This window comes from Epinephelus lanceolatus, chromosome 20 (assembly GCF_041903045.1).
Source record: "Epinephelus lanceolatus isolate andai-2023 chromosome 20, ASM4190304v1, whole genome shotgun sequence".
NCBI classification, from domain to species: domain Eukaryota; kingdom Metazoa; phylum Chordata; class Actinopteri; order Perciformes; family Serranidae; genus Epinephelus; species Epinephelus lanceolatus.
In genome coordinates this window covers 26,542,930-26,563,103 of record NC_135753.1, presented here as the reverse complement: position 1 = coordinate 26,563,103, position 20,174 = coordinate 26,542,930, and the positions used below count along the sequence as shown (strand labels likewise).

Here is a 20,174-nt window from a genome sequence, read left to right as displayed (position 1 = left end):
TGAAAAACAGTTTTTTGGTTCTAGAACAGACAAATTTGGACTCAGAGACATGCGGCTTCACCAGTGAGCTCCAATTGTAAATGAGCATGGACTATGTTGATGATGTCACCACAGCTCGTTTCTAATTGGCCAAACTGAGAGTGTTACAACTATCCCTTTGTTACAACCATCCCCAGTCTCCCCTATGTTGTAGATTTCCCTTTGACAAGTCAGTGCTTTTAACCCTGTGTTGCATTTTGTTTGTAGCTCTGCTCTGATTCATTGTCTGAGTGCAATGCATGTGGAAACCCTGTTGCTGTTGTGATACTGTGTTAATGCCCTATATCAGAGGTGCTGAATAGTTTTCTTTGGTCTTTTTATTTAGCCGTGAGTATTGCTGTGTTGCACTTGAGGTGAATAGGTGGTGGCACCCCTGGGCACTCCTCGGTGTAGTCTGCCTCTCCACGAGTGGCCTCTGCTCACTGCCTCTAGTTTTGTTTGTTGGTATGTAGGTTGATTTGACTATTAATGCTTTTTCTTCTTTTCTCCCAGCAGCTCCAGTCCATTCTTAGATCCTCTTTTCTTCTTTAAATTCCATAAAACATTTGGTGTATTTTGACTTCATGTCTTTGTCCTTGTTTCAGTAACGAGTCTGTGTTCCCTATTCCTAATTTACAACTCAAAACTGAAAAAGTATTTCCTGTGTAATTCCCCCAGATGGCGTTATCGCTCCTCTTCCTACTTTTTCCACTTCTTGCCCCTCACCACATTAGAATAAAGGAGAGTGAAATATTCCTCTAATCTCACCTGACTTCTTTAAGTGAGTGAAACCAAATGTTTGTCAGAGATAATGAGCATTTTCAATCTCCTGTTGAGAAACAGGTGGGGTTAGATGGAATTCATGTTAATTCCAAACAATAACATGCAGTCAGGGACTCTGAAAACTACCTGGAACTACATTTATAAGGCTAATCAAACTAAAAATAAATGAAAATAAATGGAAAAAAAATAAATAAATAAAATAAATGACATTGAAAAATTCCGAAATACTTTGAACATTGTTTATGTAGAAAAGGCTCTGGCAGCCTGCTAGTTAACGAACAAATTAATCACCATAGCAACCCCAGCCCAGGCACCACATGCCCTGCAGCAGACACTCTCATTCTGTCTCTCAGGCAGTCAGTGTGAAAGGACTGTACCGTTTGTCATGTGTGTAAATCACTTAAACTAAGTGACTGGTCATTTGCCTGTTATGTGGTTAGTCCCTTCTGTCTCCTAGGTCACATGTGAGCTTCTGAGTTTCAAGCTGAGCACCCATTCACACCTGGACACATCCAACCTCAAATGACACACATGACGGCTGGGTTGGTCAACGATTCACATGTGACCTCAGTGACTCTGTAAGGGTTCACACCCCCACAGAGCTGCTCTTAACCACTTTAAAAATGTTCTCTCACTTAAGAGAAGAAATCAGTGGGCATTAACAAAATAAGAACACATGGTGGATACGTATGAGGCCCACTGTTACAGCTCACAAAGCAAAGGTACAATCATCACATCAGTTTTGCAGAACACTATTTAATTGCAAAATGACCATAAATAACTTAAAGCAGGAAACTCATCTTCAAAAAAGGAAAAGTAAACATCAGTCAGTGCATCACTGCCACCAAAATTAATTTTCCCTGATTGATTTCATCACACTTTCCAGTATGTCCCATATTTACAGTGTGGATTAACAGTAACTGTAATGTCAAGTGCAAAATAAATATACATTGTTATTGCACTGTACTGTAACAACAAATGCCTTCATGCAAAATCAATACGATGACTACATGGAAATTAGAAAATACCGTGTAAAGGAGAATAAAATATAAAACCAGCTCTTTCATCTCATTGGCCAAACAAACTAGGCTAGGCTAATTTATACAATGTAAAATAACGTTAGCATGTTATATTTGTTTGGAAAACGTGTTTAATATAAGACAGTTGTTCTGTCAGTGAACCTTGTGAGTTGTAATGGGGCCAAATTTTGTAACATTACCTTTGTTAAATGTTGCTGTTGTCCCTGGTTTAATATGAGTAGAGGAAAAGTTTGCTAGCCGCTGGGCTAATTTATACAATGTAAAATGCCATAGGCTTGTGCTAATAACGCTAGCATGTTGTATTTGTGGGGAAAATGTGTCCAGATAAAGACAAGTGTTTGTCTGTGAATGCTGTGAGTTATAGTGAAGCTGATTTGTGTACTTGTGTTTGAAATTGTCTCTATTAAGCCATGTTTAATGTGTGTTTAATGTGTGTTTTTAATCAACTAAACTTTACAGCACTTCACAGAAACCCTGCTGACGACCACTGTTTTGGAGGTGTAACTGCAGAGTGACACAGAAACACCACTGCACAGGTGAAAATTAGCCTCGCGTCACCATGCTCTTCACGTACGGGTAAGAGCCTGGTTTCCATTCACTCTGAATTTTGTCTGGATTCTGGTTCCGGTCTAGAGAGCAGATCCGGAATTCACCAAATTCACCAAAGTAAAAGTGTTCACCAAAGTAAAACTTTAAATTCTGGCGCACCATTGATTTACAATAAAAGAAAAAGGTTAACTTAATGGCTTGGGGCTTTTCTTGTAAATTATATTCTTTAAATTAAAAAGTTTCACTGCATTTTTATTAGCTTGGTGCTTTTATTTTGACGGAAAGGCGCATCCATCGAATTCCGGATCCTGTCTCTCTCACCCTGGTTCCGGTTCCTTACCAAAACGGCCACTAAGCGGCCCCAGACTAGGTGAAAATGCTCACAATGGCATGGGCCATGTGCGTAGGCTAGGGCGTAGAATGAATTACATGCAAAGCAGTGACAGATTACTGTATAGATTATTTCATGCTCTATTTTGAAAGTAATCTTTGCCATTCAAGGATCGAAAGAAACTCTGTACTTCATATTCATGAAGTTTACATTTATTTTAGTTCACACTGACACATAGATACTCACACACACACACACACACACGCTCAAAGGTTTTGCATAACTCAACACAAAGACACACACCTGCCCTTGGTTAAATAAGATAGACTTGACAAACTGCATTCCCAGAGATTTTGAAGACATAAAATCACACCGTATCCACCTCCTTTTGTTTCAGTCTGACAGTGTGACACCAGTGAACTCACATGTTCGATCCTTACTCATCTTAGTGGAGCATTAATATCCACAGTGATATAAGTGTACAGTATATCCTTCACAATCTCCTTGACTGTATACTTTAATGTATTAATCCCATCTTTTTTCATTTTCCAATGGGTTATGAGCAGTTTGCCAGGATTCTTTGGGTTAGCTTCATTGTGCAGGTCTCTGTCATGTTTGACCATCCTGTACTTTCCTGTCACCAAGTCAGGTCGAGAAATGGACATTCCACTGTAGATAATTCGCTTATACATATCGTCGTCCTCACCACCCCAGCCCCAGTAAGTGTTTGGGAAGCCATTAATCTTCAAGAACTGCTCCTTGGACAATGCAATAACCCCACCAAAGTAGTGGTCATAGGGTAAGTGGAAGTTGAATTTGTCCATAGCCACAGCCAAGTGTCTGGGACTGTCAAAACATCTGTAGAGGTTACGGTCATCCATAGGAACCAGATCTACGTCAGAGAAGACAAAGCACTCAAAATCATATTCCTTCAGTGCTTCAGCGTAGCCTGCATTCATCAGTTTGGCGCGGTTGAACACTCCCTCTCCATCCTGGTTGATGACATACACTCTGTAGTCCGACTGTTGTCGCATCAAAATAGGATGGAGGTAATACAGCCAGTACTTAAGGTGCTCATGCCTATTTCTGAATGGGATGATGATCGCCACCTAAACAAATGCATTAAAGAGATATTTTGTAACTCTCTAAGTGGGGTTATATCAGGTACATATTTACAGTAGATTTCAGTAGACATAAGCAGGCAGGAGTACCACCACAGATGCTAAACAATGCACTGCTGTGTCGGCGGGGGCAGCAGCAACACCAATTTTGGCCATCTTAAAAAAGACCCACCTAAAAAAAAAAAAAAACAACCTGAATTAAACTCAATATCAGTTTAAGTGTACGTTATATTTACAGTATTTTCACCACTGAAAATACTGTAAATGTAGTGTATACTTAAACGGATATTGAGTTTAATTCAGGTTGGCCTTTTTTTAGGTGGCTAAAAATGTTTTGCTGCCAGCCCTGTTCACAGCAGTGCATTCTTAGTGTTCATGGCAGTACTCTTGTCTTCTCCAAACTAAGGGTATGCTGACCACCATCTACTTTAAGTAATACACTGACTATTGATAAGTACCTCGCACAACCCGACTACAAAAAAATCCAGACTATCCCTTTAAGGTTTTGGTGGTTTAATGTAATGTTATGATATACATTTATTCATTTGTCTCTCCATTCATTCACCTACCTTCTGTTGGCCGATACAGTCTGGTGGTTTGTACCGTCCTCCTTCCTGAAGAGGGGCACTGACCTCCTTTCTCACCTCATCCAAAGTCCAAGTTGAATTGAAGTCCACATGGAGTGGACCTACAAGATTTGGAGGGGTGTCAGGGCAGGTTCCCAAAGTCAGTGGCACCTGTGTCTCTTCTTGGCCTGCATTTGGAGCTTGAGTCATCAGTTTAACGTGTTCATTTATCCACTGAGAAAGTGTGTCGTCTCCATTTGGCATACGATGTGGCTTTGCAAAAAAAATTACAGTGTTTTTTTTGCTGAAGAATAGAAACACAACAAAATATAGCAAACTGACGAAATTAATAAAGGCCAGGATGTTAAAGAGTTTTTTCAGCATTTTTGCCTCCTTTGACGTTGAGTACTGCTCACTCAGCCGCTCTCATACAGCTCCTCTTCCTGAATCTCTCTTGGCAAATCAAGTATGTCCCAAGCAAGAGGGCAACCAGGCAAGTTTTATTTTCTTTGGGTGCAGCCTCCTTGGTATTGTAAGCTGTTCAGGTTGGGCCTCATACCTGTTGTGTTAGTCATGATATTTAAGATTTGTTTCCTCATAGGTTTCCCAGACTCTAATCATTGATTGAATTAAAAGTGTACAATACAGATTTTAAAAGTTCAAGCTGATTTTCTTAATTGTATAATTGGGTAACTGGTAAGATATGAAAGTATCATGATTGGGTAGGGGCATCCTTGAAAGGCTTAGCTGTTCAAAATGTAACATCCAAGTTCACTATTGTGTAACTACAGGTGAACTTCAATAATGAAGCCAACAGTCAGTGTGGGTCAAAATGCCATAACAGGCTTTTATTAAATTCAGGGTCCCTAACAGCAATATTATAAAAAACAAATAAAAATCAGAGCGTCTTGCTGCAGAGGGTGTGGCACACCAATCTATAGGCCAGTGTACTGGAAGTATGCTCTTTGTGGGTAACCAAGACTACACACAAAATAAACCCCTTTTCCAACATGAAAAACACCCAAACTACAACCAGTAACACCAAGCCTTAAATTATATCACCACAACTCAACGGATGAACTCCCACTGCACCAGTTGCTCCCCTGACTGGAGGCCAACACAACCAAACTTTGAAGGCCAAAGTGGAGAATGTGAACAGCAGTTGAACATGAGTCAGTCGATCCTAAAGGTGCGGACACACCAAACCGACATCAAAGAACTAGCTGTGACGAAAGCCAACTGTTGCCTCACTGTTGCATTTGAACACACTACACGGACTACATCCGACGGCCAAGTGGCACGTACGTTCTACGCCTGCGTGAGAGAGAGTGGAGTAACAGAGTGGTACATCCTGACAGCCGAGGGGTTTCCTATCTGTGCAGCCAAGCACCGCAGCACCTCCATGGACTATTACATTCAGACGGAGCCGGTGTTTCCTCCGCAGGCTCCACTTCACTCAGCTGCCCGATAAACCCGCTGCTTCTTCCCACTTTAACCTGAATAACAAACCAGGGCTCGGTGCTCCGGTTGGATCCAAACGGAGAGCCGGGGCTAGCTCAGAGACTAGCTGAGGCTAATAACTGGCTGTGCGTCCGTCCGTCATGCTGCGGCTAACGTTCCAGTAGCCACTCCCAGCTAGCTCCGGTTTGTTATTCAGGTTAAAGTGGAGCCTGAGGAGGAAGCACCAGTTAGCCCCGGTTTCACTACAGGCAGATTCACTCGCTACAGGGGCGAGGGTATAAAACCTAAACAGGCAATCAGAGTGATCTCTTTCACCGACAAGCTCCGCCGCCGATTCAACATGCTCAATCGGCTGAAAAGCCGCCAACGCCAATGCCGAAGAGCTGACGGTGTGGGACACACCGCAAAAACTAGGCCGACAGATGCTCACCGATGGCCTGACTTTGGTCGACGGCCAACCATTGGCTTGGTGTGTCAGGGCCGTAAGAGATGGGCGAATGCCATTTGGAAGGGTGGGGTGATGGCCTACGTCGTCCCCGGCCGATCGAAAGGGAGTTGGGCTCAGATCCCCAAATCTGGAGTGGTGGAGATAGGCGCCGTGAGGCGTCCAGTGCGGTAACACAAACAATCCTGGAGAAGCTGGCGGGAGCCCCGGGGAGAGCTCTCTTTTCTTTGTGAAGGGCAGGGTGCCCTCCGAAGTTGTTGAAATCTGGCGCTTAGGCAGACTGAGGGATTGAGGGATGGGTCTAACAACCACCAGCTATCACCCAGGAGAGCTGTGTTTGCGTCTCGTAAGATTATAAAGCCAAATCCTGCTGTTTTTTTCCTAAACCTAAGCATGTGTTTTCACTACCTAAACCAACCGTGTGTGTTACTTGTTGGAGGAAACGTCCTGTTAGAATGGAAGGGTATTTTGAAAGAAGACAATGCAAGTAACAGGCAGGCCTTGACACGACGTCCCAGAACGTTAACAACCAATGCACCCAGAGTACTTTTTATGTCATATCTGGATGTGGAAGGTCCATGATATGTCAATATGTGATGAGGCCGGAGTGAGAATGTGTTGCACAGATCGAGAATGAGGCTCACACACCTGTACTCCACGAGCCTCGTAACTGCTCAGGCATGAGTTTCCTCACTCTGTGAAATAGGCCAACAATGTAAGACAAACATTTCTCAAAGCACAACTGCGTGGAATTCACCATCTACAATCCATAATATCATCAAATGATTCAGAGAATCCAGAGAAATCTCTGCACATAAGAGGCAAGACTGAAAACCTACATTGAAAGTCTATGACCTTTGAGCCCTCAGGCAGCACTGCATTAAAAAACAACATGATTGTATTAAGGATGTCACCACGCAGGCATTGGAACACTTTGGACAACTTTTGTTGGTAAACCCGGTATGTTGCTGTATCTACAAATGCAAGATAAGACTGTATCCATGTAAAGTAAAAGCCATATATCAACATCCATCCATATCAAGCAACAGACAAGAAGGACCATTTTATGCTGTTAGTGGGTAATAGACAAATACTAGAGTCTGTTTACAGACATTGCTGCCACTAGGTCCTACTCTAGTCGTTACTTGTACTTTTTGTGTGCTTAAACCATGGCATGAGTTGGTTCAGTGCCATGTGAAGTAGCAACATGTTACAATAAGCAGGGGCCCTGAAACCAAATCCACTTAAGCCCCATTTCCACCGAGCAGTACGGTTCAGTTCGGTTAGGTACCACTGAAACTGTTCCGTACCGTCCTCATTTTTGGTCCCCTTTCTGCTGGGGTACCTAGCACACAGATCTGGTACTAAAAGGTGGAGCTGTGAACACTGCTGTCTGTTGATTGGTCGATAGAGGACGGTCACTCTGCTCTTAATTTGCTGGGCCCACTGCCGGTGACTTTTAAGGTGGAACGTTAACCTGTTACGTTACTCAATGCATGAGCTGACGACGTAAATCAATCAGCACACCTTAAATTTCACTGTGACATCTTTGACCATCACTTTATTTTTTTTTTTTTATAGCATACACTTTTAGTAATGAGTGGATCTTCAAGCGTTTATATATATCAGTTTTAACCAGGACAGCATATATCCCAATCCTCATTTGGAGAAAAAAAAAGCGTTGAGTACCGTCGTTCCTGTGGGCTCCGGCAACACCAAACCCCTGAGCTTGCCTGAGAAGGACTAAATGCACAAACCCGCTATCTTTAAATATCCCATGAAGAGAGACTCTCACTGCAGCCTGTTCTATTTTGTTCTGAAAATGTCAGCGTGCAGCCTCGTTCTGTGGACGATAAACTATAGGTGCAGACTTCCCTCTGTGTCACTGATAATGAGGAAATACAGTGAGTGCTGGACGGAGCAGTGAGTGACAACAACCCCGCCCACATTAAAGAGTACTGTTGGGGGTCTAGGTACCATGTCTGAAGGGTTACTTTTGGTTCCAAGGGTACTTTACCGAAGTCTTTGGTGGAAACGGGGCTTTGGGCCTCCAGAAGTCTGGGTCCAGCTCTGACCACAACCATAGGAGACTGCTGCAGCTCAGCAGCTTAACTCTCTGTATCACTGAAAACCAACAGAAACTAAATTTACAAGTCAGATAAAAGTCTGAGAAAATAAAAATAACATTTTCTTAGCATCTCTGAGAGTACTTTTTATGTTACAGTGACAGTGCTGCTCTAAAATCTGACACGAATCTCTTCTGTGGATGCTTCTCCACAATTTCATTGAGCAAACGTACAACTTAAAGTAGTTTGTCACTCATTCACAGTGCACTCATCCTAAATTTCATTCTGTTTTGATGTTCACAGGCAAGCTCAGTGCTGGATCATAGTGGCCATACATTTTTATTTCAGTTCTTCTCAATTTTCTAAAACATCGTTACAACTTACAAAGCAAAGGAACAGTTTTTACATCAGTTTTGCTGAACACTATTTCATTCCAAGATAACCATAAATAACTTCAAGCAGTAAACCCAGCTTCAGAAAAGACTTCAACATCAACCAGTGCAGTGACACCTAAATGAATTTTCCCTGATTCATTTCATCACACATCCCAGTATGTTGCATATTTACAGTGGACGCTGACAGTTGTTATTGCATTGTACTGTAAATACATTCAGAATAACTGTGAGAAGGAAAACACTGTTGTTTGTCCTTAGTGCCATCTATTCCATATGTGCCCTTACAATACATAACAATTAAGGTGGGATGTAAAATGTCTTTTGAGTCAATCTGTCCCAACCACATCTTCCCTTGGTCATTTTCAGACTGTTGCTGTGTCTGAATCTATCACCAAGAGTAGCTCAATGCATCACATGTGAAGGTAGTTGTGATTATACATTTGAGTTATGTGTGAAAGCTATGATGGATTACTATTTAGATACGGAGTAATGGTTGACATTCAAGGACTGAAAGAAACTTCATACTCATAAAGTTCACATTTACTTTAGTTCACCTGGACAGACACACACAGGTCAACACCAAGACAAACTGGATTCCCAGAGATTTTAAGGACACAAAATCACACCAGTTCCACCTCCTTTTGTTTCAGTCTGACACTGTGACACCGATGAATCAATAGTCAAAAGCAGATCCACAGGTTCCATCCTCATTCAGCTCGGTGGAGCATTAATATCCACATTGATGTAAGTGAACAGTTTATCCTTTATGATCTCCTTGACTGTATACTTTAATGAATTAATTCCATCTTCATTCATGCTCCAGTGGGTTTGCTTCAGTTTGACAAGATTCTTTGGGTTGAGTTCATTGTGCAAGTCTCTGTCATGTTTGATCATCCTGTACTTTCCTGTCACCATGTCAGGTCGGGAAATGGACATTCCATGGTGGTAAATTCGCTTATACATATCGTCGTCCTCACCACCCCAGCCCCAGTAAGTGTTCGAGAAGCCGTTAATCTTAAAGAACTGCTCCTTGGACAATGCATTAACCCCACCAAAGATGGTTTTATAGGGTAACTTGAAGTTGAATTTATCTACAGCCACAGACAAGTGTCGGGGACTGTCAAAACATCTGTAGAGGTTACGGTCATCCATAGGAACCAGATCTACGTCAGAGAAGACAAAACAGTCAAAATCATATTCCTTCAGTGCTTCGACAAAGCCTGCGTTCATCAGTTTAGCCTTGTTGAACACTCCCTTTCCATCCTGGTTGATGACATACACTCTGTAGTCCGACTGCTGTCGAATCAAAATAGGATGGAGGTAATACAGCCAGTGCTTAAGGTGCTCATGCCTATTTCTGAATGGGATGATGATCGCCACCTAAACAAATGAAATACATAAGTTTGCTTTCACATAATATTTAGAGAACCATTAAAGAGGTAGTACAAATCTGTGAAGTGGGATTGTACAAGGTACTTATTGACAGTACATAGCAGTAGGCACGACCCCAATTTGGTGAAGTAATGCCATGGCAGCTAAGCAAAAACAACATTTAGCCACCTTAAAAAAGGGCCATCTGAGAACATGTTAAGACATAAGGAATATTTTCACCACCAGACAGCCCTTTTTGGGAAATAACGTGTTATTTTTGCTCTCTTCAACACCACCACACTCCTTCGACAAGAACACAGTTTTACCTCAGAGAACAAGAAAGTTGCTGGCACACAAAAACAAACTAACTAACTCATTGGGGTAGCAGTAGAGCAGCAACTCCTTGTTCTAAGAAGTAAAATTATTGCTTTTATCAACAGAGTCTGGTGGCTTCAGTTCCCCATTGGAAAAGGTTGCCTGGGTGGCAAGGTGAAGTTTTTTATGTAATTTTTTTCCTCTAGGTAGCTAAAATACGTTTTTGCATTGCTTAGCTTCCTGCTTGCTTCTCAAAACTAGTGGTGTGCCGACCACCATGTGCTATCGGTAATACACTGACTATGGATAAGTACTTTGTACAAGTCCAAACGATCCCTTTAAGGGGACCTTGAACCTTTACCAGTTTTTACACTCTTTTTAAAAACAGATTCCCGGAATCAAAGATCAGTCATTCTGTTCATTTATTAATTTGTCTGTCCATTCATTCACCTACCTTCTGCTGGGCAATACAGTCTGGTGGTTTGTACCGTCCTCCTTCCTGAAGAGAAGTGAGCTCCTTTCTGACCTCATCAAAAGTCCGTGCAAAATTGAACTCCACATGGATTACACCCACAAGATTTGGAGGTGTGTCAGGGCAGGGTCCCAGAGTCTCATTTGTAGTGGGTGGCATCTGTGTCTCTTCTTGGCCAGCATTTGGAGCTTTAGTCTTCAGCTGAGCAAGTTTATTTATCCACTGGGAAAGTGTGTTGTTTCCATTTGCCATACGTTGTGGCTTTTGAAAAACACACAAAGTGCTGTCTTTGCTGTAGACTGAAAGCACAACAAAACATGCCACACTGAGAAAAGTAAAAAGCACCAGGATGTTGAAGAGCTTCGTCACCATTTTTGTTGCCCCTGACACTGAACACTGTCCACTCATATTCTCTCTTACACCTCTGCTACCTGCACCTCTCTCGGCAGTTGTGCTCCAAGAAAAAGAGCGAGCAGTTTTTATTTACTCACCTGCACCTTCCTTGTTTACGTAGGTGGGCCTAATGCCTGTTGTGTGTGGGTCTGTCTCTTAAAATGTCTGCAAATGTTCCTCTCCAGGATACAAAGTGACATCAGCATGGTGGAGGAGGAGCAGGTGGAGAAAGAGGAACAGAAGGGGAAGGCCTTTGGGATTGGCAGTTGTGCACAGGTGAGGTAGGGGGAGAAGCTGGTGGTGTGGAGCTGGTGGAGTCACGGGAATAGTGTCACGACCCGAGGATATAAGAGATACAAGCTCTGTGAACATTTTCAAATGGCAATTGAAAACGTATTTATTCAACATTGCTTCACTATTCCCTGGTTTTTATCCCCATCCTTCATATTTTTTATCTGCTTCCATGCATTCCGCTGTTTTACTTTTATCTTTTACATATTATATTGTTCTTGGTTTCATTGTGCAGGATTTGCACTTGTTTTTTGTTGTTGTTGTTGTTGTTGTTGTTGTTTTAATTGTATTTGTCTGTTTTTATTTTGTTGTAAAGCACTTTGAGCTACACCTCCCTGTATGAAAGGTGCTATATAAATAAAGTTTATTATTATTATTACTATTAATAATTGTTGTCATTGGAGCCCAGGGTTCTGCAGCGGCTAGTGCAAAATCGGCCCACACCTGAACTCAGTCCCATTTATAGAGGCTCTCATTAAGCCAGGCTCATCTCCCTTCCTGCTCCTCCTCAGAGAGCTCCTCCTCCAGGCCTTCAAATATGATTTTCATATTTTACTCCTGTTAGGAGTGTCAGAAAGTGGCATAGAGTTCTCCTCTGGCATGACAGATAATGCAGTCTGTTTCAAGAACTTTATCATTTGAACCAGGTTGGAGACAAATGACCATTCCTAGGACACAAAGGACCCTGGCAGCGGAGAGTCAATTACCATGACGATGGTGGAAATCGCAAAGTTAGGAGTGCTGTGAACCATGTCTGCCTTGGCTGAAGGGTAGGAAGGAAGTATTGATATACTGGCTCCAGAACTGATTGTGGCGCCATCTTTGGTCAGACAGGATTTCTTGTCACTGAATACAGCTTGCAGAAGGGATGCACCCAGCTGCCCCGCGAGAACAAGGCTGGGGGTGACTGGATCAGGGTCGATAGGTGGAGCAGTTCTTGAGTATGAGCAGGATACAGGACTGAAGGGCAGAGCAGATTTGGAGGGTGACCAAGAGCCACTATGGAGGACGACCTGGAGGTCTGCAACATATGCAGGACTGCTCTGGAAGTCAGAGATGGGAACCCCTTGGAGGACCTCTCTGGAGGATGATAGGGAAAATGGCAGCCGGACCCCTCTGGAAGATGGCCCAGAGGTTGGCGAAGTAAACAGGACCCTTAAGAGGATGGGAACAGAGACATGACCAATCTGGAGTATGGCCACAGAGACAAGGGCCCTCTCAAACACAGCCATGAAGACAGTTTGGGGACTGAAAGTCAGGAAAGGCAGCCAGTGACGAACTACCTGGCTGCAGGTCGGACGCATGGAGGGTTGAGCATGGAGCCAGCAACACGACAGTAGGGCAGGACATTGGCGAAAGTTCTGGAAGTTCTAGTTGGCCAATGTTTTTTTACCAATAAAGATGGCAACTAGATCTGCTAACTATAAAGAGGTGGTATGGTAAATAATGTTTGTTAGTGATGTTCCAATTTGCAGTCATGATTTCACGAGCAAATGCACAAATTAAAGTAATTCCTAACTCATTCACAGGGTTTTCACCATAAATCTTATTTTTGTTGGTCATGGGCTGAACCATAGTGGCTGTACATTCTACTACAGGTCCTCTCAATTTTCTAAAACACTTTCTCTAAGGTGTCTCTTATATTTTTTCTGAAAAGAGAAAGAGAGACTGTCAACTCCAGATGCACCAAACCTTATTGCTCTTACTCAGGTGTACTGAATGATGATTACTTGATCATAAGTCACCTATTAGCATCGGTAACGCCCCCTAAACATTTTATCAGGGCAGTTGTTGTGCTGTGTGCAGAGACTGTGGCACCTGCCAAAGAATTGGAGAGGTGCCACCAAAAAAAGGAAGAAGAAGAGTAAGTTCTGCAGTCATGATATCTACATTCTGTTAAACAAAGTGAACATGTGAGTTTCAAAAACGTCAGTACAGGTGGTACAGGAAAATAAAACCCAGCAATGGTACATGTGCCATATCAGCAGCAGACGTGGAGGAAGTATTCAGAACCAAGACTGCACTGTAAATGTAAGTACAGTCAGGAGATGCATTTAAGCATTGAAAGTAAAAGTACTCAGTGCAGAAATCAAATCAATAAATCAAAAGAATTAAACCTATTTTTGCGGCCCACTGTTATAGCTCACAAAGCAAAGGTGCAATCATCACATCAGTTCTGCAGAACACTATCTAACTTCAAAATGACCATAAATAACTTAAAGCAGTAAACCCTTCTTCAAAAAGGAAAAGTAAACACCAGTACAGTCAATACAATGTCTTCATGACAATAGAGACATATAAATGAGAGACAAAATATAAAACCCCCTTTTCACCTCACTGGCCAGCCAAACGCTGTGGTCTGGTGTCTGTGTCATCCACTCCACATGTGATCAATGTCCTCCCAATACATGCAAATCAACTGGATTTAACAATCCTGAGGATGTCTCTTATATCCTCCTGTCCAAACCACATCTTTCCATCTTCATGAGCTGTTGTTACGTCTGAATCCATCAGTGTAGCTCGATGCATCACGTGTTCATTTAAAGGTAATTGTGCTTATTGAATCATGTGTGAAGCAATGAGAGATCACTGTATAGAGTATTTCATGCTCGATTTTGGAAGTAACAATTGTCATTCAAGGACTGAAGTACTTCATATTCATATAGTTTACATTTACTTTAGTTGACATTTACACACACAAAGGTTTGCATTAGACCTAACAAACTACATTTTCAGATATTTTAAAAACATAAAAATCACACCAGTTCTACCGCCTTTTGTTTCAGTCTGACACTGTGACACCAGTGTGTCAGTCCAGCAGATCCACAGGTTCTGTCTTCATTCAGCTTGGTGGAAGCCCAACATCCACAGTGATATAAGTGTACAGCTTATTCTTCACAATCTCCTTGACTGTGTACTTTAAGGAATTAATCCCATCTTCATTCATGGTCACATGAGTTCTGCTTAGTTTGCCAGGATTTTGTGGGTTAGGTTTGTTGTGCAGGTCTCTCTTATGTTTGATCATCCTGTACTTTCCTGTCACCATGTCAGGTCGGGAAATGGACATTCCATGGTGGTAAATTCGCTTATACATATCGTCATCCTCACCACCCCAGCCCCAGTAAGTGTTCGAGAAACCGTTAACCTTCAAGAAGTGCTCCTTGGACAATGCAATAACCCCACCAAAGATGGTTGAATAGGGTAACTCAAAGTTGAATTTATCTACAGCCACAGCCAAGTGTCGGGGCTTGTCAAAACATCTGTAGAGGTTACGGTCATCCATAGGAATCAGATCTACATCAGAGAAGACAAAGCACTCAAAATCATATTCCTTCAGTGCTTCGACAAAGCCTGCGTTCATCAGTTTAGCCTTGTTGAATATTTCCTCTCCATCCTGGTTGATGACATACACTCTGTAGTCCGACTGCTGTCGAATCAAAATAGGATGGAGGTAATACAGCCAGTGCTTAAGGTGCTCATGCCTATTTCTGAATGGGATGATGATCGCCACCTGAACGAGTGAAATTAGAAAGTTTACTTTCACATAAAATGTAGAGTGTCATTCAAAGGACAGATTTTTTGATGTGGGTTTGTATGAGGTGCTTATCCATAGACAGTGTATTATCTACAGTGGATGTTGGTTGGCACCCCCCCACTTTAGAGAAGCAGACAGGAGTACTGTCATGGAGGCAAGGCAATGTACTGCTGTGGATGGGGCTGACAGCAAAACAGTTTTTATCCACCTTTAAGAAAGACCCACACCAAAAAATCTATATCAGTTTAATTGTACAGTATCATTAGAATATTTTCACCACTTTACCTTTCTGTCAGACAGCCCTTTCCAACAGGGAACTCAAGCCATTATCTCCATCTACGCTCTCTTTACAGCCACCACACTCATATGACAACAACAGTAATTTTACCTGGCAGAACATCGGAGTTATTATGTGACTTTGGTGGCAAGGTAAAGTGGTGACAATATTCTAAATATAGTAGCCACAGACTACCGTTACATACTTTCAAATGTTCGAATCGCTCCGCTTAATCCTGATAATAACTCCCATTACATGTAAATGTCTTTCCTAAGCCATGTACCAAAATGGCAGCTATGTCAGGCTCTTTAAACATTTAGGGCTGACTAATAGCTATTTAGTTTCTACTGGTGGAAATGACAGGTCAAATTATCATCAGAAATTTAGTAATTCCTTTTTTAGTAGTAAGAATAATGATTACAGATATCTACAATTGAATTACCACATGTTGAAAAAGGATTGGGACAAGTGGAAATGTAATTTCGAACCCTTTTCAGATATGAAAAATTGCATTTACAATATGTCTGACATAGCAACAAACGTCGATACATGACAAGGTCGGCGTGAGAATCTGTTGCAACAAACAGTTTTGGATATGCAGGCATCATATCATTGAAGTAGCCCACTACAAAGACATTGGTCAGCTTTTAAATGAGCATATTGAGTTTGGATGTGTAGCCTAAATTAGAATTATCATTTCAGATATCAAGCCCAAACAAGCACATTCATGTTGGATATGTGCATATATAATTAAAGTATAATCCATAATGACATTTTGACATTCCCTTTTTGATATCTAAAGTTCAATTAGCACTATCGCCGCACAGCAAGAGGGTTCCTGGTTCAATCCCAGGAGGGAGCCCTTCTTTGCGGAGTTTGCATGTCCTCCCCATGTCAGCGTGGGTTTTCTCTGAGTACTCCAGCTTCCTCCCACAGTCCAAAGACATGCAGGTTAATTGGTGACTCTAAATTGTCCGTAGGTGTGAATGTGAGTGTGAATGGTTGTCTGTCTCTATGTGTCAGCCCTGTGATAGACCTGTCCAGGGTGCAACCCGCCTCTCGCCCAATGTCAGCTGGGATAGGCTCCAGCCCCCCCGCGACCCTCAAGAGGATAAGCTGTGACAGGATGGATGGATGGATAGATGGATGGATGGATGGTTACAATTGTATTTCAGATATTTGAAATGTTATTCTAGATATCTTAAATGCAATTTTAGATGTCCAAAATTACATTCTTAGTAGTTTCATCCCAAGCTGACGTAGCAAAAATTTCATTTTGACCAGTCAGACTTGAATTTTAGATATGTAGAATTATATTTATGATACCTGTAATGTTTAATAAATGAACACTGACACTTGTAAAGGTTTAGTGTTGATATTAATAATTATTTTTTCACAAGTGAGAAATTTGCAACCTGTCAAAATTACATTATGGGTATGTTGACTATCGTATTAATATGTCATTACTGCCTGTAGTGCTTTTAAAAATTGTATGTTCTTTTATACTGCATCAACTTTGTGTCAAGTTTTAGCACTGTAACACACTTTTGATGATCATTACACTCTTGTGACTAAAAAATCATGTTAAAATCATTTCTTGTTGATGTGTTCAAATAAGTCTTTTAAAGTGTATGCCATGTTTTCTTTTTATTTTTTGTGTCAGATTTATTTTTTGTTTGTTTATTTTATTTTAGCTAGCCATCTTGGCTAAGGGACTACAGATGAAAAATAGCCTTTTAGCTAATACTGGCATTTTTATTCCAATGTGTATTTATTAATCTGCTGCTGTCTCTTCTTAAATAAACTAAACTAAAAAAAAAAAAACTCATCAAAATTAGATTATCTGTGACTGAGTTTAAAGAGAGGTCAGCGGTAAAAGTTGTGTCATGTTTTGATTAAGTCACAGATCCATACACTAATAAATCATCTCAGTACAGCCAGCCTGACTTAAGCAACATCCCATCATTAAGCCGAATAGCTTACAGTAACAACGAACAAGTTTGTCGGGCGTAGCATCATAAATAGAAAAGAGTGAACTCCTACTGGCAGTGAGGCGGATACTCCTGTAGGGCAGGACCCTGGAGAAAGGGCTTTTGTAGTGTGTGTGTGTGTGTGTGTGTGTGTGTGTGTATATATGTGCATGTCCTGCATGTAATATACATACTTTTAACTCTGTGTAAATTTGAGGAGGGTTTTTGTTTGTATGGCAAATAGGAGAGACACCATAGCAGCAGAAGTGGACGAAGTATCCTATGTGGTGACGTAAAAGTGGCAAAAGCACCCTGCATTTAAAGTGAAAGCATGAAAGTATGACCATCACACTACACTTAAAGTAAGTAATGTAAAGGTATCCATGCAGAATGGCCCGTTTCAAAATAATATAGATTATATTACTGGATTAAAATGATGCATTAATGTGTTCATCACATCGGGCTAATTTTATTTACTTTATATACTGCTAGGTAGCTTGTAATTTCCCCTGGGGGTCAGTACAGTTGTATTTTAAGCTATATTACACCCTGATTTATTTGTTGAATATTCTTTTTTTTTTTTTTAACTCAGTCTGTTGAGTAACTATAAATGATTAAATAACGTATTAGAGTAAAAACTTCAATATTTCCCTCTGAGATGCAGCGAAGTAGATGCATGGAGTAGCAGGAAATGGAAACAGGTGAAGTTCAAGTGTCTAATTAGCACATAAGTACAGTACTTGAGTTAATGTACTTGGTGACATTCCACCACTGCATAGCAGCTGTGGGTGGATCTGAGAAGTAAGAGGAGAGGAGAGGAGAGGAGAGGAGAGGAGAGCGCACTTAGCCCAATTGCTGGAACTAAACATGGCCTACTTTGTAGTTTTATATTTTATTTATTCAGAGATCAGTGTAAAGATCTGTTGGTTTGAGTGGTTATTTATTTTGTAGACAACTGCAGCACACAGTGTGGTTTTGTTTTATTTGTTTTGATACATGTAGATGAACTAGTTTAACTACATTTAACAGTAACTTGCTGACAGTTCATCTCACATTTGCATAGTGATTCAAGTAGTAAACATGCTCCTTTAAAAAAAAAAATTCTGTAGGTAATGACTGAAACTACAATCAATGGCCATGAAAGGAAATGTATTATTTTGTGTTATTTTATTTTATTTTATTTTATTTTTTTTAAATTTTATTTCTATTTTTATTTTATTTTATTTCTTTATTTTTATAATTGCTTCTCTGCTGTAACTGAACCCCTTTTGCCCTCTCAGTGCTGCTCCAGGAAGCTGTCAACTTACCTGTGAAAAATATTTGGTTATAGTTTTAAATATTTTGGATCTGAAATTATAAAAACTAAACTTAAATATATCAGGTGTCACTTAGTCAAGTACTGAATGTCACTATTTGTTTACACATATTCAGAGGAGTTGCTTTTTAAGATGTTCCCTGGCTGAGGGATCCTGCTTGGTGCAATACCCCCACCTAGCATCCACTTTCTAGAAGGCAGGGCTGCTGATGGACGTAAAAATACTGCATTTAAAATCTTACTGAGGCTAAGAAAAAAACTAAAGTACAGCATCAAAATAGCATTAAATAAAAACTGAATTGTTGATACATATCTGCAAAACCAAAGCTGATATTCCCTCTTCACTTTCCAGTGAATAGCTGGGTATTTTAGTTTCTGGCTTATGTATGGAGAGGTGGAGACTTCACTGAGTGGCTTTTTCTCTGACATGTTTTTTTTTTTTTTTACAGCGATTCTGACTGTTGAACGGGAAAAAATCTGAGTATTACCTTTCAAAAAAGACCATGTATGTGCATATACTCCAAGAGAATCCTTAAATTTACTTTAGCTATACCTATACCTAGGAATGATAGGAGCCTATCCCAGCTGACATTGGGCGAGAGGTGGGGTACACCCTGGACAGGTCACCAGACTATCACAGGGCTGACACATAGAGACAGACAACCATTCACGCTCACATTCACACCTACACAGAAGGTCCCCACCTGCCTCACACAAGTTTTTCCCAAACGGTTCCAATTATTGTCATGTTCATTTATTCATTTGTTTCTCAATTTATTCACCTACCTTCTGTTGGGCAATACAGTCTGTTGGTTTGTGCCGTCCTCCTAACTGAAGAGGAGATCCAACCTCCTTTCTCACCTCATCCAAAGTTCTTGTAGAAATAAACTCCACAAGGACTGGACCCACAAGATTTGGAGGGGTGTCGGGGCAGGGTCCCAGAGTCGTAGTGGTCGTAGTATTCATAGTATTTGTAGTAGGTGGCATCTGTGTCCCTTCTTGGACTTCATTTGGACCTTCTGTCTTCGGCTGGATGAGCTCATTTATCCACTGGAAAAGTGTGTCATTTTCATTTTCCATCAGTTGTGGCTCTGTAGAATAAATTACAGTGCTGCCGTTGCTGTGGAAAAGAAGCAAAACAACATACGCCACTCTGAGGAAAACAAAAAGCGCCAGGATTTTAAAAAGATTTTTCACCATGTTTGCTGCCTCTGACACTAAGCACTGTCCACTCAATGGCTTGCGTGTAGCTCTGCTACCTGCATTTGAATCAAATGTGCTCCAGACAAAAGAGCAGCCAGAAAGGGTTTATTTGACTGGGTGCAGCTTCCTTGTACACGTTGAGCGTCACACCCACTGATAATTTATGATTATGTTGTTTGTTTGTTATTTATTGAATTTCCCCTTGGGGATGAATAAAGTTATTCTTATGTTTCCCAGAATCTAATGACTGATTCAGC

At 41.1% G+C, this 20,174-nt stretch overlaps 3 protein-coding genes across 3 annotated transcripts; all 3 read right to left on the bottom strand.

Annotated features, from left to right (window-relative positions):
• Nucleotides 1-1,537: 1,537 nt before the first annotated feature.
• On the bottom strand, nt 1,538-4,856 carry LOC117265080 (beta-1,4-galactosyltransferase 1-like). The gene is made up of 2 exons (XM_033639471.2): nt 4,412-4,856; nt 1,538-3,830 (listed from the first exon to the last, which is right to left on the bottom strand). The coding sequence occupies exons 1-2, from the start codon at nt 4,790-4,792 to the stop codon at nt 3,162-3,164; spliced, it is 1,050 nt and encodes a 349-aa protein (XP_033495362.2). The 5' UTR covers nt 4,793-4,856; the 3' UTR covers nt 1,538-3,161.
• Nucleotides 4,857-8,696: 3,840 nt separating this feature from the next.
• LOC117264493 (beta-1,4-galactosyltransferase 2-like) lies at nt 8,697-11,951 on the bottom strand. Its single transcript, XM_033638485.2, has 2 exons — nt 10,916-11,951; nt 8,697-10,155 (listed from the first exon to the last, which is right to left on the bottom strand). Exons 1-2 carry the CDS (start codon nt 11,339-11,341, stop codon nt 9,487-9,489), a joined length of 1,095 nt encoding a protein of 364 aa, XP_033494376.2. The 5' UTR covers nt 11,342-11,951; the 3' UTR covers nt 8,697-9,486.
• Nucleotides 11,952-13,052: 1,101 nt separating this feature from the next.
• On the bottom strand, nt 13,053-19,963 carry LOC117265022 (beta-1,4-galactosyltransferase 1-like). The gene is made up of 2 exons (XM_033639405.2): nt 19,501-19,963; nt 13,053-15,128 (listed from the first exon to the last, which is right to left on the bottom strand). The coding sequence occupies exons 1-2, from the start codon at nt 19,912-19,914 to the stop codon at nt 14,460-14,462; spliced, it is 1,083 nt and encodes a 360-aa protein (XP_033495296.2). The 5' UTR covers nt 19,915-19,963; the 3' UTR covers nt 13,053-14,459.
• Nucleotides 19,964-20,174: the final 211 nt, after the last annotated feature.